At 39.0% G+C, this 15,979-nt stretch overlaps 1 protein-coding gene across 4 annotated transcripts in view; it reads right to left on the bottom strand.

Moving 5' to 3' along the window:
- RSRC1 (arginine and serine rich coiled-coil 1) overlaps positions 1-15,979 on the bottom strand; it is a 167,357-nt gene that overhangs the window by 77,825 nt on the left and 73,553 nt on the right. For all 4 annotated transcript variants that reach the window (XM_058187369.1, XM_058187368.1, XM_058187370.1 and 1 more), the window contains one exon: positions 953-1,004. In XM_058187369.1, the coding sequence (XP_058043352.1) occupies positions 953-1,004 (52 nt within the window). The remainder of the gene's footprint in view (positions 1-952; positions 1,005-15,979) is intronic.

The raw sequence follows: 15,979 nt of genomic DNA, 5'->3' as shown, positions 1-15,979 counted from the left end.
AATATAAATAAATATTGCAGTAGTTTGATATCCTTAAAAAAGAACATATATAATAAATATGAAAACATGGAAGTGAAAAGAGCAAAGTGTTAACTCCCAAAGCGTTACAAAACATTTTGTATTGATCATTACTCTTAATTATTAGGATGAATCCAAAAGCTAGGTCTTCCTTTTCAATATTTCAACAAATCTCCCACAAAAGCTCCCCTCCTCTTGCTTTAAGATAATTTGGTATCAGGTGAACATCTACTGCCATTTACTCTGAAAGGAACAGCTTGACTAATTTTCATTTTATATAGGATATTTTAAAAATACATAAGCTTCATGTTTTTCCTGAAAATTGCCTAGAAGATGTTTGTTAATATGCAGTCAAAGAAAAGGAAATAATGTTACTTAAAATTTTAGAAATAACACTTATTTTCTAATCACATATTTTGTTCCAGAATATGAAACTCAAAACTCTTAATTTTTTAAAAAAAACCCTGTATTAATAAGAAGATTGCAAGAATCTGAAATAATCTTTAAAAACTATGCATCTGATACAAATGGATAAAACTCATGGAATCTGTAATATTCTGAAAAACAGGATATCTTAAAGCATGATTTCATCACGAGATTCAAGTTAAAATGAATCTAAAATTAAAAGAAAAAAATCTGGATGAAGCAAACAGAACTTTAGAATAAAATTAGAATTCAATAAAGCAAATAATGTATTGTGGATTTGACAAAGATTTTTATGTTGTACTAATTTTAGGATATTTGGCACTGTCTTTTTTTCAAAAGAATTCTTACAACTGTCTAGGTACTTTAAATGCAGTAATTAATCATATATATACTAGGGTTGGCTTATTAACTATATAACAATACCAAACATAAGTAATTTGGCTGTTGAAGTAAACATTAACCTATCTTACTTTATTTTTTTAATTAATATTTTCATTGCCTTACTTACCAGCAGCTTCAAGGACCAATTGTAATCTAGCTTTGGCTTGCTCAGCAGCAGACTGCAAAAAAAGAAAACAATACAGATAATAAATAATGTATTTGTGCAATAATTAAATGTTGAAATCTGGGTGGATTGATGTCAACACACAGTTCTCATATTTACTGTATTATATATTAATAGGCGTATGAGATTCAGTACTGTTCCACTTTATTCAGGTTCTGGGATCAGATTTTCTGACAATTTTTTTTTTCAGAATTTAAATTTCCTAAAATAATCTCTTAAAACATAAAATATACAGAGACCAATTTTATTATGAACATGTTTTACATACAAAAATATATAAATATAAATACAAAAAAGGCAATTAAAGGCATGTAAGATATGCAAATAAATGAAATAATAAATTGGATGAATTAGAGTTTAACAAAATAAAGTAGTTTTCCTTATATAATCCAGTAAGTACATAATCCATTTCAAACCATTCAAAAGTTTTCATATCTGAAATATGAAAGTAACATGACATATAAACTAACCTCCATATAGTTGCTCTAAATTAAATCATTTGTGATTTAAATTATTGTTACTATTATTTTATTTTTTTATCATTTGTTTTGCTGTAATTATAGTTTTTTGTTTGTTAAGTTGGTAAAAAAAAATGTTTCGCATTACACTGTGACTATTCATTTATATTACAATTAACAATATGTAATCAATTTTCCAGGTATTAACTGTCAAAGAAAAGTATTTAGAAAAAATAAGCCAAAGGTTGCAATGACGCTACCATTTAACTTACTAGAAACTGATAAAAACATAAATAAGTCAAGATATGATTATATTTTTGAGGAATATAGTTTAAAACTTCAATAAAGCAAAGTATGACAGCAAAGTATCTCATCAAAGTACTTTTCCCTCAAATAAAAAAGTAACTATGAGAAATAATTTTTATATCAAAATATTTCTAATATTTTATACTCTACAAGAAATATTGGAAATCCATACATTATAACAATTGAGGAAGCACACCAATACTTTTAAGTATTGTATTTCATCTGCTTAATCTCTGCCACTGGTAATCCAACAGCTACATACTGTATACACTTATAGTAATCAATCTGGTCTCTTTTGACCCTGTGCATATTTTACACTTTCCCATAAAAATCCCTGAAGTTAGTCCTTCACTTACAACTTTTGGCTAGTGACTGTTCATACTTAGAACTGCACTGAAAAAAGTGACTTATGACCATTTTTCACACCTACAAATATTGCAGCATCCCCAAGGTCACATGATCAAAATGACATGTGATCACTTTATGACATTATGACATGTGATCATTTTTTGAGATCTTTTGGCAAGCAAAGTCAATGGGAAAGCCAGATTCACTTAACAACCAAATTACTAACTTCACAACTGTAGTAATTCACTTAGCAACAGTGGGAAGGAAGGTCAAAAAATGGGTCAAAACTCACTTAACTGTCTCACTTAGCAACAGAATTTTTGAGTTCAGTTATGGTTGTAAGTCAAGGACTACCTGTATTTGCCCTGGGAGGGGATTGAGATGGCATGTGTCCAGCCTGTACTACTCAGGCTGCCAGAGGAGGGAGGAGGGCCTTCTCTGCTTTTGCTCCTGCCCTCTGGAATAATGTTGTCCCTGTCTTGTGAGGTTGGCCCCAACCGTATCATTTCATAAGGACCCTAAGACGTGGCTCTGCCAGTCGGTTTGGGACCCGAGTGGGGGAACAGCGCAATGGAGATAGTTGATTAAGTAATAACAGATCCCAGCTCCCTCCCACTCCACCCCTGCCCTCCCCATGTGTCTTGGTTTAATGTCTGATTTTAACTTTTTATGTTATGTTTTACCTGTACCTGTTTAACAACTTACACAATGGTTTAGTGATCACAGCTGGGAAGGTTGGGATAGCAATCTTTGAGTGAGGCGGTCACATCAGCACCTCTCTTAACAACTGGAAAACAAACTCTGCATCAAGTGGAAGATCCAACAGGTTCCTAACAAACCTAGCAGACAACTTTGTTTCCCAAAACGTAGAGAACAGAACAAGGGGATCAACCATATTGGACTTCATTCTCACTAAGAGATGAAATGATAAAAGCTGTTGAAGCACAGGAACCTTGGGGTGGAGTGATCACATAATATTGGAATTCAACATTATGCAAACACAAGCAATAGAACATAGTCAAACTATAGTCTTGGACTTTAAGAGAGCTAATTTCAATAAACTTAGAGAGAACTTGGGAAAGATTCCATGGATGAGAATCCTCAAGGGGAAAACAACTCAAGTAGCTTGGGAAATTTTGAAAAGTGAGATTATAAAAGCCCAGGCTAGCACAATACCAATGAAGAAGAAAAATAACAGCTCTCAAAAGAAACCAGCATGACTGAATAAAGAACTCTCTGACAAATTGAAAGACAAAGGACAAGTATAAAAAGTGGAATCAGTGAACACGTAGAAGCAAATGAAGTAATAACCAAAAGCCAACATGGGTTTGTCAAAAACACCATGTCAAAAACACCAGACTAATCGTATTGCATTTTTTGACATAGTGATAAAATTAGTGGACCAGAGGAATGCCGTCAATATAATTTACTTGGACTTCAGTAAGGCATTTAACAAAGAAGACCATAACTTACTACTAGATAAAGTAGAAAAATGTGGGTTAGACAGCATCACCACCAGATGGATTTGTAACTGGCTGACCAACTGTATTCAATGTGTAGTCCTCAATGGAACTGCATCTACATGGAGGGAAGTATGCACTGGAGTACCCCAAGGCTCTGTTTTAGGCCCAGTACTCCTCAACATCTTTTTATTTTTTTATTTTTTATTTATTTATTTTTGTCAGAACATCATATAAAAAGATTATATAGTATATAAACATATATATGAGTAAATATTGGGAGGTATAAGCATCTATATATATATAGGAAAAAGAAAAGAAAAACAATAGGACAGGAACGGTAGGCACATTTGTGCGCTTATGCACGCCCCTTATGGTCCTCTTAGGAATGGGGTGAGGTCAATAGTAGCAAGTTTTTGGTTAAAGCTTTTAGGATTATGGGAAGAGACCACAGAGTCAGGTAAAATATTCCAAGCACTGATGATTCTGTTACAGAAGTCATATTTTCTGCAATCTAGATTAAAGCGGTCAACATTAAGTTTAAATCTGTTGGTTGCTCTTGTATTATTGCAGTTAAAGCTGAAGTAGTCTTTAACAGGAAGGACATTACAATAGATGATTCTATGGGTTAAACTTAGGTCTTGTCGAAGGCGACGGAGTTCCAAGTTTTCTAAGCCTAGGATTTCAAGTCTGGTGGGATAAGGTATTTTGTTGTTTTCAGAGGAATGGAGAACTCTTCTTGTGAAATGTTTCTGGACACGTTCAATTGTATTGATGTCAGAGATGTGGTGAGGGTTCCAAACAGGCGAGCTGTATTCTAGAATTGGTCTAGCAAATGTTTTGTATGCTCTGGTTAGTAGTGTAGTGTTTTTGGAAAAGAAGCTATGCAAGACCCCTTGTTCCAGGATGTTTGGACTAGGCACTTGACAGATTACCATCTGGACTGTCTTTTGTTTTCTACTCTTGCCTGCCCTCATTTGGGACTACCATCATTCTGGACTACCATCATTTGTCATCATTCTTGCCATTCAGAGATGGAGCCCCTTTATCGCCGATTTTATGCGCTACTCTTCTTGTGAACTCTTGCACCTGTGAGGTGCTCCCGCCTCGCAGGAATGGCCCTCCACATTATCGAGGGCCGGCCTCCATGACGGGTTTTGGGACCCACAGAGGTGGCATGAAAAAAAAAGAACCTGTGGGGTTTTTTAGATAGGGAATTTTTAAGGGGTGGGAGGGTAAGGTCGGGTAATGGGGGTAACCCGTCGGGTGGTGGGCTAGTCCCTGCGTGTTCTCGCGGCGGCTCTTTATTAGGTTCGGAGGTAAGGGGGGAGGACTATGTTCCTATTGGTGAGGGTGGCTGTATTGAGACGGTAAGCGGGAGGGGCAGGTATGGCGGAGGTGGGGGGTCATATCGATTCTCGGGAGCGCGTGCTCGAAGTTTGAAAGCGATCACGCGCTCCGACCCCTCAGACCTCTCCTGTCAGGATGGTCAGGATCCTCAGAGCTTGGGCCTTCGGTTGATGTTGTGCAATGCTCGGTCCGTGGTGAACAAAGCCCCCCTTGTCTGCAATCTTATACAGGGGGGCTCCGCGGACCTTATGGGCATTAAAGAGATCTGGCTAGGCACAGAAGGGGGGGTGCCCCTTGGAGAAATGTGCCCACCGGATTTCCGGGCATTCCATCAACTGAGGGCCCAAGGTAGGGGTGGGAGGGTGGCGGTTGTCATAAAGGAGAGTCTAGAGCCGAGGGAGACCATTGTTCCTCAGATTGCCGGTTGTGAATCCCTCTTTGTGAAGTGGGGCCATAGGTGTCAGTTGGGTTTGTTTGTCACGTATCTGGCTCCTTGCTGCGTGACCACAGCCCTGCCCGAGCTGTTGGAGGTGCTTGCTGGGGTGGCGGTTGAGACCCCTAGACTTATGGTCATGGGGGATTTTAACCTGCCATCTACCGGCATGTCATCAACATCGGCTCGGGAGTTCATGGCCTCCATGACGGCCTTGGACCTGACGCAAGTAGTGTATGGCCCTACGCACATCGGGGGAGGCACACTGGATTTGATTTTTATTTCTGGACAATGGATGAGTGACATGGTCATTGAGCCGTTGTCATGGTCAGATCACTCTCTCCTCCGCCTGGACTTTCAGACCGCCACTCACCACTGCAGGGAGACGGGACCATTACGGTGATTCCGTCCCAGGCGCCTGATGGACTCAGAGAGGTTCCTGACGGAGCTTGGGCCATTCCCTGAGGATCTTGCCCACGGCACGGCTGAAGAACTAGTCACGGCTTGGGAACTGGCCGCGGCTGGGGCTCTTGACCGTGTCGTGCCTTTGCGGCCTCTGACCCGGCGTAGGTATCAACCAGCTCCTTGGTTTTCTGAGGAGCTGAGGGAGATGAAACGCCGGAGAAGACGCCTAGAGAGTGCCTGGAGATCCAGCCGTTCAGAAGCTGATCGGACACTAGTTAGGTCCTTTAGTAGGACCTACCTAGTGGCACTAAGGGAAGCGAGGCATTTGTACGTCTCCTCCCTCATTGCGTCGGCAGATAACCGCCCGGCCGCCCTGTTTCGGGTGACCCGCTCCCTTCTTCAACAGGGGATGCGGGATGACCTGTTACAAGGGCGTGCCGAGGAGTTTAGTGGTTATCTATACGATAAAATCGCTCAGCTTCAGGATGGTTTGGATCAAAGTTGGGTGGATCCAGGTGAGATGTTGAAGACCCGTCTTGTTGAGACTGTTTGGGATGGATTTGATCCTGTGGCTCCCGAGGACATGGACAGTTTGCTGGGGAGGCTGAATGCCACCACATGTTTACTGGACCCATGCCCCTCCTGGTTGGTGCTGGCCACACAGGAGGTGACACGAGGCTGGCTCCGGGGGATTATAAATGCTTCTTTGTTGGAAGGGGTCGTCCCTGCCGCCTTGAAAGAGGCGGTGGTGAGACCCCTCCTCAAGAAGCCTTCCCTGGACCTGGCTGTTTTAGGTAATTATCGTCCGGTCTCCAACCTTTGCTTTGTGGCGAAGGTTGTGGAGAGTGTGGTGGCATGTCAACTTCCCCGGCACCTGGATGAAACTGTCTATCTAGACCCGTTCCAGTCCAGCTTTCGGCCTGGATATAGCACGGAGACGGCTTTGGTCACATTGGTTGATGATCTCTGGAGGGCCAGGGATAGGGGTTATTCCTCTGCCCTGGTCCTATTAGACCTCTCAGCGGCTTTTGATACCATCGACCATGGTATCCTGCTGCACCGATTGGAGGGATTGGGAGTGGGAGACACCATTTATCGGTGGTTCTCCTCCTATCTCTCTGATCGGTCGCAGACGGTGTTGGCAGGGGGGCAGAGGTTGGCCCTGAGGCACCTCACTTGTGGGGTGCCGCAGGGGTCGATTCTCTCGCCCCTCCTGTTCAACATCTATATGAAGCCGCTGGGTGAGATCATCAGTGGCTTTAGGGTGAGATACCATGTGTACGTGGATGACACTCAGCTGTACTTTTCCACCCCGGGCTACCCCAACGAAGCCGTCGAAGTGCTGTCCTGGTGTCTGGAAGCCGTACGGGTCTGGATGGGGAGAAACAGGCTCAAGCTCAATCCCTCCAAGACGGAGTGGCTGTGGATGCCAGCACCCCGGTACAGTCGGTTGCATCCGTGGCTGACTGTTGGGGAAGAGTTATTGGCCCCGATGGAAAGGGTACGCAACTTGGGCGTTCTCCTGGATGGACGGCTGTCTTTTGAAGATCATTTGACGGCCGTCTCCAGGAGAGCTTTTTACCAGGTTCGCCTGGTCCGCCAGTTGCGCCCCTTCCTAGACCGGGATGCCTTATGCACGGTCACTCATGCGCTCGTGACATCTCGCTTGGATTACTGCAACGCTCTCTACATGGGGCTCCCCTTGAAGGGCATCCGGAGGCTTCAGTTGGTTCAGAATGCAGCTGCGCGGGTGATAGAGGGAGCCCCTTGTTGCTCCCATGTTACACCACTCCTGCGCAGACTGCACTGACTACCTGTGGCCTTTCGGGTGCGCTTCAAGAAAGAGCCTTTCTAGGAGCCTTGGGAGGATTAAAATGGCCTTCTCTACCCCGCCTGGAGGTTCTCTAGAGGCCAGAATTGGCCCATTTGCCAACTTCCTGTGGGACCAGAAGTTGGCAAATGGGCCATTTCCCCCCTCCAGGTTCCTAGAAAGGCTCTGGAGCATGAGGAGAGCAAAAACGGGCCTTTCCCACCCCACCAAGCCCTCTGGAGGTAAGAAACAGCCTGTTTCCCTATTGCAGGTAGGCTCAAAAGTACAAAAAATCAGCTGTCCAGCGCACGTATGCGCACCGGAGCTGAGCTCGCATGCCCACCAATATTTACTAAATCTGCACTATTAATCTTCTCATCGTTCCCATCACCTATCTCCTTCCACTTATGACTGGAACTTTGTTGCTGGTAATCCTTATGATTTATATTGATATTGTTTCCTGATTGCTTATTTGTACCCTATGATTATCATTAAGTGTTGTATCATTAAATGTTAAATTTTTACCCTATGACCATCATTAAGTGTTGCAAGTATTGTACCTTGATGAAGGTATCTTTTAAGTACACTGAGAGCATATGCACCAAGACAAATTCCTTATGTGTCCAATCACACTTAGCCAATAAAAATTCTATTCTATTCTATTCTATTCTTTTCTATTCAATATGGCTATGTGTGCCACCTGTGGCACGCGTGCTATAGGTTCGCCATCACGGACATAGACTGTCATGTAAGCACAACACAGCTATTCAAGAGCTGCTAATAGATTTATTTGGTTATTGCTGTATTTTCATTTGAGTTAATAAAAGAATAAAAATATGTGTATGTCTGCATGTGTAATGTGTACATTTGAGACAAATCTTAAAACCTCAATCTATATCATAAACTTCCAAGTGTAAAAATCTATATCATAAACATACAAAACATTTGCTGGACTAATTCTCAAATACAGCTCATCTGTCTGGAGCCCACGCTGCATATCGGATATTAATACAATTGAGCACGTCCAGAAATATTTCGCAATAGTCCGCCACTCGTCTGCTAGCAACAAAATACCTTATGCCATTAGAATTGAAATTCTGGGTTTAGAAAATTTAGAACTACTCCGCTTTTGATATGACCTAAGCATAGCTCATAAAATCATCTGCTACAATGTCCTACCTGTCAATGACTACTTCAGCTTTAACCACAACAATACACGAGCACACAATAGATACAAAAGTGAACTGCTCCAAACTCGATTGCAGAAAATATAACTTCAGTAACAGAGTTGTTTAGGGGACGTGGTGGCTCAGTGGATAGGACAGTAAGCTTGTCTATCGAAAGGTTGGCAGTTCAGCGGTTTGAATCCTGAGTGCCGCGTAATGGGGTGAGCTCCTGTTACTTGTCCCAGCTTCTGCCAACCTATCAGTTCAAAAGCATGTAAAAAATGCAAGTAGGAAAATAGGGACCACCTTTGGTGGGAAAGTAACAGCGTTCCGTGCACCTTTGGTATTTAGTCATGCCGGCCACATGACCACAGAGATGTCTTCAGACAGCGCTGGCTCTTCGGCTTTGAAACGGAGATGAGTACCGCCCCCTAGAGTCAGAAACGACTAGCACATAAATGCGAGGGGAATCTTTACCTTTACCTAACACAGTTGTTAATGCCTGAAATGCACTACCAGACACTGTGGTCTCATCCCAAAACCCCAACAACTTTAAACTAAGATTGTCTACTGTTGACCTTACCCCATTCCTAAGAGGTCTGTAAGGGGTGTGCATAAGAGCACCAGTGTGCCTACTGTCCCTGTCCTAATGTTCCCTTTAAATGTATTCACTTTATGTATTCAATTCATGCTTATAACTATATATATTAATTAATATGTACTCGACAAAATAAATAACTAAATTAATAAAATAAACTTCCAAGTGTAAACTTCCAAGTATTGGTTGAAAATGCCTTTCAAAACAAAAATAAAAACAAAAAATCCTCCAGCAATCAAGCTAGTATTTAATCAAACATCTATTGAAATGTTTATGGAAGAAAATACATACTTAGAAAAAATAATTAAATTCTGTTAGTAAATCCAAATTCTGTTAGTAAATGTCTACACACACGCACACACACAGACACACACACACACACAGAGAATATGAAATCAGCAACATTTTACACATTCTCATACTTCAGAGAGCGCTAACAGCATTTCACTAGTTGAAAGCACTTTATCTTCATGTCTCTATAAGGCAGGGTTGGTGCATAATATTGTAATTTATATTGCCTAAATGTTATTTTGGGAGCATTGCATCATTTCTCAAACTTCATGACCTTTACAATTTTCTAAACTTTTATTTCCCTCATTATTCTGAACAGATTTCATTACATATTTTGAATGTAAACAACCCTGAATAATGATGGGGATCCATTACGTACGTACAGCTCTGACAATTGTGCATGAAACTGAGATGGAAACCCAGTGCATTAATTTACCTCTCATCTTCAGTAACTGCACTCCCATAAAAAGTTTTATACTCAACTCACATAAATCATGGAGAAGAAAAATGAGAAAATCTGGTGGCTAACTCATCTTCTACCATTCTGCGAAAATGAAATTCACTGAAATACCTATCAAAACTGCAATCATAAAGAGATAATGTCTTCTTAGGTCTATCTGCACTTTCCGATTTAATTTCCTCCATGCCCTTGACATCCACAGATACCATTAAGATTAAGCGCATATAGTAACTGAGCAGTTTTCAGATTTTGATATATGGGGCCTAGGCACTAAATGTAATATCATCATTTGAAAATTAATGCAATATTTCTTTTGTTAGTTTTTTTGACTAGGAAAGCAGGATGAATACTTTGGTTTCTCTCAAGTAATTTCCCCATCAGAATGACATGCAATTATGAATAGCTATGCACCTGGTCAGAGGTCAGTCAAATTACTACATCATTTAATGAGTAGAGAGATCAAAATGGAGCACACTGTTGCTGCTGAGAGACGCCTTGCAGCCTGCTACATCAAATGTGATAGAATCATTAGAGTAATAAGCATGAAAATCTGTTTGCAGATTAACCTGTGGTTTCATGCTGCTTTCATCTAATGGGGCACTGTGGAAATCTTGTCAGCTTTTCATCAGCTATGATCAAATTACTGAAATTGCGTACAAACCACTGGCACAATTGGAAACAACATCCACAAGTACAGGGTTTTTTATGTAGATGCCAAAGAAAATAACCATCTTTGTATTTTATAGTTTTATTTACTTCATCTGATCGTTCTGACAATCTGTGCTATAAACATCTATGTATGTGTGCAAATTGTAACATAATACCAGTCTAATTTATGAAACAAAAGTAGTCCTGAAAAATGAAAATATACAATTCTTGGTACTGCTAACCTAAATACTGTTAGAAAGAAAAGATAAGCTGATGATTGGAAACTATGTATTATTTGTAAAAAAAAAAAAAAAGTAAAAGTTTTATTTTAAAATAGAAACATTAAAGAAATCAATTTTTTTAACATTTCAACATCTTATTTTAAATACATTTATCTAATACAAATAGAAATGTAATTTTATACAAAATTTAAATAGATTTTCATTCTCTATTAAAACATGTTTCTAGTTAATTTTCCTATATTATGATAATATCTTTAGTAATTATATATTGGAAAATATTATATAAAACTTCTTGGTAAATAAAATTAGAAATAAAGTATTTTAAAATTAGGACTGAAAACCTGCCTCATAATTAATACATTTATTATGTTAAAAATATACTTCCATGACACAAAACAATAAGCACTGATGATTTTGATAGAATAAAATAAATGGTGCAGTAAAATAAGTTAGCAATTAGACATAAAGGATTTTTCTCTATATATTGTGAATAAAGTACTACCGATGAAGCTTTCACTGAAAATGTCAGTCAGAAAATGAAAATGATGATGAAAATGATGTGTCAAAACTATGTTATCAATGAGATACTTTGATAACATAGAGTGACCTTTAATTCCAAAAACGATGAAAAGGAAGTCCACACTGCACCTTCACACCCTGGGAGATCAGCCTTCCTCCAAACCTGCTGGGTTTTTGAAGATCCTGAATACACGGCTACGTTTCTGAGTTTGCAGGTTTGATCCTGAGAATTAGATCTATTGAAACATTTGTATTATATTTGCATTGATGGTCATTTTACTTTGGTTGGGAATTCTCTATTCATTTAGAGGTCAATTTGTTTTGCTGGTTTTTTTTATAATTATTAATTGTTGCTAGCTTCCTAGAATCTCTTGTTTGAGATGGATAGCCATATAAATTGAATAAATTGTTATATCAATTATGGTAGATGAATCTCACACTAACTGCCAATTAAAGTTTACTGACAATGCTTCTGCAGTAAGGTATGGATGATCATCAAATGATATCTGCTGTATGACCTTAATTGGGCCTTTGCATTTGGAAATGAACCTTAAATTGCATAATTAAAACATAACCATTTTCAAATTCTTCAAAGGAAACAAGGGGAGCTGACAGCAAGTTTAGCTACTCACTGTCCATTAAAACTCTTTAACCAATTGTATCACAAAAACAATCAATCAGAAAGTTATATTGACCTACAGTCATTTGTTTAGCAACTGTTCAAAGTTACAAAAGCATTGGAAAAAGTAACTTATAACCGATTATCACAGCATCCCTAAAGTCATGTGATCAACATTTGGCTATGATTTTAACATAATAAAAGTTCATCTTGGCAATTGGCAGATATTTAAAGCAGTTGCAACATCCCGGGCTCATACGATTGCAACTTTGCCAGCAAGCTTCCAAAAGCGAAGACAATGGTAGAAGCCAGATTCACTTAACAGCAGGGTTCACTTAACAACTGCAGCAATGTGCTTAACAACTGTAGCAAATAAGGTTGTAAAATCAGGCATGATTCAGCAACCCTCGGTGTGTAGATGTGCTCCTGTGGGCACTGTGTTGGTTGCCAATTTGCTTTTGGGTCCATTTCAAATGCTGGTTGTCATGTTTAAAGCCCTTAAGGGTTGAGACTAGGTTATCTGAGGGACCGTTCTTGCTGGTCACATCCACCGAACGCACTAGAGCAGGAAGGCAAGGAATGTTGCAGGGTCTGTCCCCTAAAGAGGTACATCTGGTGGGGCCTAGAAGAAGAGTCTTCTCCGTGGTGGCTCCCTCTCTTTGAAATATTAGAAATTAGACTGGCCCCTACTTTGACACTCTTTCATAAGGCTGAAGACTCGGTTTTGCCAATGGACCTGGGGAATAAAAAATGAGACAGAGCCCATCAAATGGCTTATTTGACTATGTGTTGTCACTGGAGTCGGTGGGAAGGGGGTTATTTTTTTTTTTTCTATACTGTGTTTTTAGTGTTTGTAAGCTGCCTAGTGAGTGAGTAGGCAGCTATATAAATTTTGTAAGTAAATAAACCACCATGCTTAACAACAAAAATGTGGGTCCCAACTGTTGTCGTAAGTTGAGGGCTATCTGTATAAGGTTTCATCAACCTAGGTGAACCAGGAACTATTTGAAATGTGTGCAAGTACTAAAAGAAAGAGCATATTCATATGGTCAGTAGAATACATTATAGAAGAAATTTGTCCTGAGAAAGAAAATGGAAAGTACGTACTGTAAAAACAGTTCTTTCATGGCTCTATACATAAAATCAAATATATCTCCAATTTATCTCCTGAAAGACAAGGGTTACCTGCTTGAATTGATAAGAAATTTTGGGCTACATAATGGGATCAATGCTAACATACTGCAAGCATGGAGCACTTTTCCAGTATTCTGTGCTGCTGCTGTTACAACTGTCACCACATCCAAAATAGTCAGCATTTAATAATCTTTGTTCAAAGAATTTGGTCTCCTCAGGTTTTTTAGTTTTTATTTGGCTAGGCTTAGGTCTAGAAAGTCTTAAGAAAATATGTCAACTTATTTAGAAAGTGTATAATGCAGAACAATATCTATTTTAAATTAAATATTAGGAAAATGTTTAATTCCCCCTATATTGCAATGTACACATTTTATACGTGAACAACATTGATGGCAGTTGTACACCACTGCTAACAAATACTTTTGTGACAGAACTAGATTTTTGCACCTTACATTGCAACATAAAATACAGGGGGTTTTTGTGCCAGTGACTAACAGAAATGTGCAATTTACGCAGTAAATTATTTTTTCTGATAACATATTAATCCCTGAACAACAACAACAAAAAAATAAGAGCAAGAACTTGGAAACGTATATTTATACTAAAAATATTTTCCTATATTCTGAATCTTAACTAACATCTTTGAATAATAGGTGCTGTAAATTCAATAAAAGCTCTAATCTGTTCTGGTATCACCAACATAGTTAAGTCTTTGGCCTGCCTCTCTTCTGTAGAGCAGAATTTGATGCTCAATCATCAAATGACAGAATCAGAGTATATACACTCACAAATCTCTAGAATATTGTACCTAAATACACGTTGATTGCTTTAAGTCACTCTGGAAGCCAATTTTGGTTAAAAATGTGTATAATAATCTGTTTTCACTGCTGTAAAGCTTATTTTTTATTAATTCTTTTGGTGATTCTTTTTGGCATTTTTCCATTTATTTTTCTATTGTATCAAATGTAAATTATTTTCATTTATTTGTTTGTTTGTTTTGTTTGTCTACTTGCCTGCCTGCCTGCCTACCCACCTAGTTTATATGGGCATTTGAATGCTATTTATTTAGATAATATTTATTCACAAAATGCATATTATATTTAGGAGAAACAAAAAGTACAAAAATATATTTCCACACAGAATTTCAAATGTAGTTTATAATTTGCATTATTTTATGTACATCAGTTAATTTTCATTAATGATAAATTAATAATTAATTCATTATCACATATAAACATTAGTGTTTATGATTCAGCAGCATTAAAGCCTTCAGAAAAGGTGCTGATGTTGGAGGAATAGAGGAACAGAAAATCTGAAGTTTCAAAGACAAAATTACAGTAGAACATAAGTAAAAACATGGGAAAGTTCAGCATAGAGAAAGATAAATGAGTTGACTAAAGGAAATTTAAAAACAGGGATGCAATATCCCTAAGTTTACAAGCTAGCAAAACAATATTTGAGATCATCCAATGTAAATTAGAATTCTACATGGAAAAACAGATACCAGATATTTCAAGGCGGTTGTCAGAAAGGTCAAGGAATAAGAGATATTATTGCTAATGCTTGCTGGATAATTGAGAGAGCCAAAAGAATCCTGTGCGTGGTTCAGTGAGTGACATAGAGGGTATAGAGGATGGCCTTGAGAGACAGATGGAAGATTCATTAAAAAGGTAAATGTTCCCCTCACAAATATATGTGCTAGTCGTTCCCAGCTCTAGGGGGCAGTGCTCATCTCTGTTTCAAAGCCGAAGAGCCAGCGCTGTCTGAAAACGTCTCCATGATCATGTGGCCCACAGGCCAAAGTGCCAAAGGTGCACGGAACGCTGTCACCTTCCCACCAAAAGTGGTCCCTATTTTTCTACTTACATTTTTTACGTGCTTTCGAACTGCTTGGTTGGCAGAAGCTGGGACAAGTAACAGGAGTTCACCCTGTTACACGGCACTAGGGATTCGAATTGCTGAACTGCCGACCTTTTGATCGACAAGCTCAGCGTCTTAGCGACTCCCTGGAAGATTCATTACTAAGGCAATAATCAGATAAACATGATTTGAGTCCATACCCCAAAAGAGATATATGAAAATGCCTTTCCTCCCCTCCCCTCACTTGAAAATTAAAGAACAGGAAGCATATTCAAACTTGCCAGATTCTATTACAGTATCTATTCTAATAAAAATAGTGTTACACCCACACAGTGCCTGTTTCTTAGTCTGGTCTACCTTATAGGGATGACATGTATTGAAAAGTCTTCAACTGAACTGATAATGTCAATTGGTGGGAAATGGAAATTCATGAACATCTCATAGTCTTCATGCAAACCTAAGTATAGGATCGTAAGTTAGAGTCTGAATGGAATATGGCAAAACAGACTGGCTCCAAAGCAGAAAAGGAAAGAGACAAGACTGTATATTTTCTATTTATACAGGTAATTCTCATCTTACAACAGTTCATTTAGTGACCATTCAAAGTTACAACAGCACTGAAAAAAAATGACCTCTGACCATTTTTCACACCTACAACCATTGCAGCATGCCCATGGTCATGTGATCAAAATTCAGATGCTTGGCAACTGACTCATATTTATGATCGTTGCAGTGTCCCAGGGTCATGTGATCATCTTTTGACAATCAAAGTCATAATAGGGAAGCCAGATTCACTTAACAACCATGTTACTAACTTAACAACTGCAATGATTCACTTAACAATTATGGCAAGAAAGATCCTA

Source organism: Ahaetulla prasina, chromosome 6, assembly GCF_028640845.1.
Source record: "Ahaetulla prasina isolate Xishuangbanna chromosome 6, ASM2864084v1, whole genome shotgun sequence".
NCBI lineage: Eukaryota > Metazoa > Chordata > Lepidosauria > Squamata > Colubridae > Ahaetulla > Ahaetulla prasina.
This window is presented reverse-complemented; position numbering and strand designations above follow the sequence as displayed.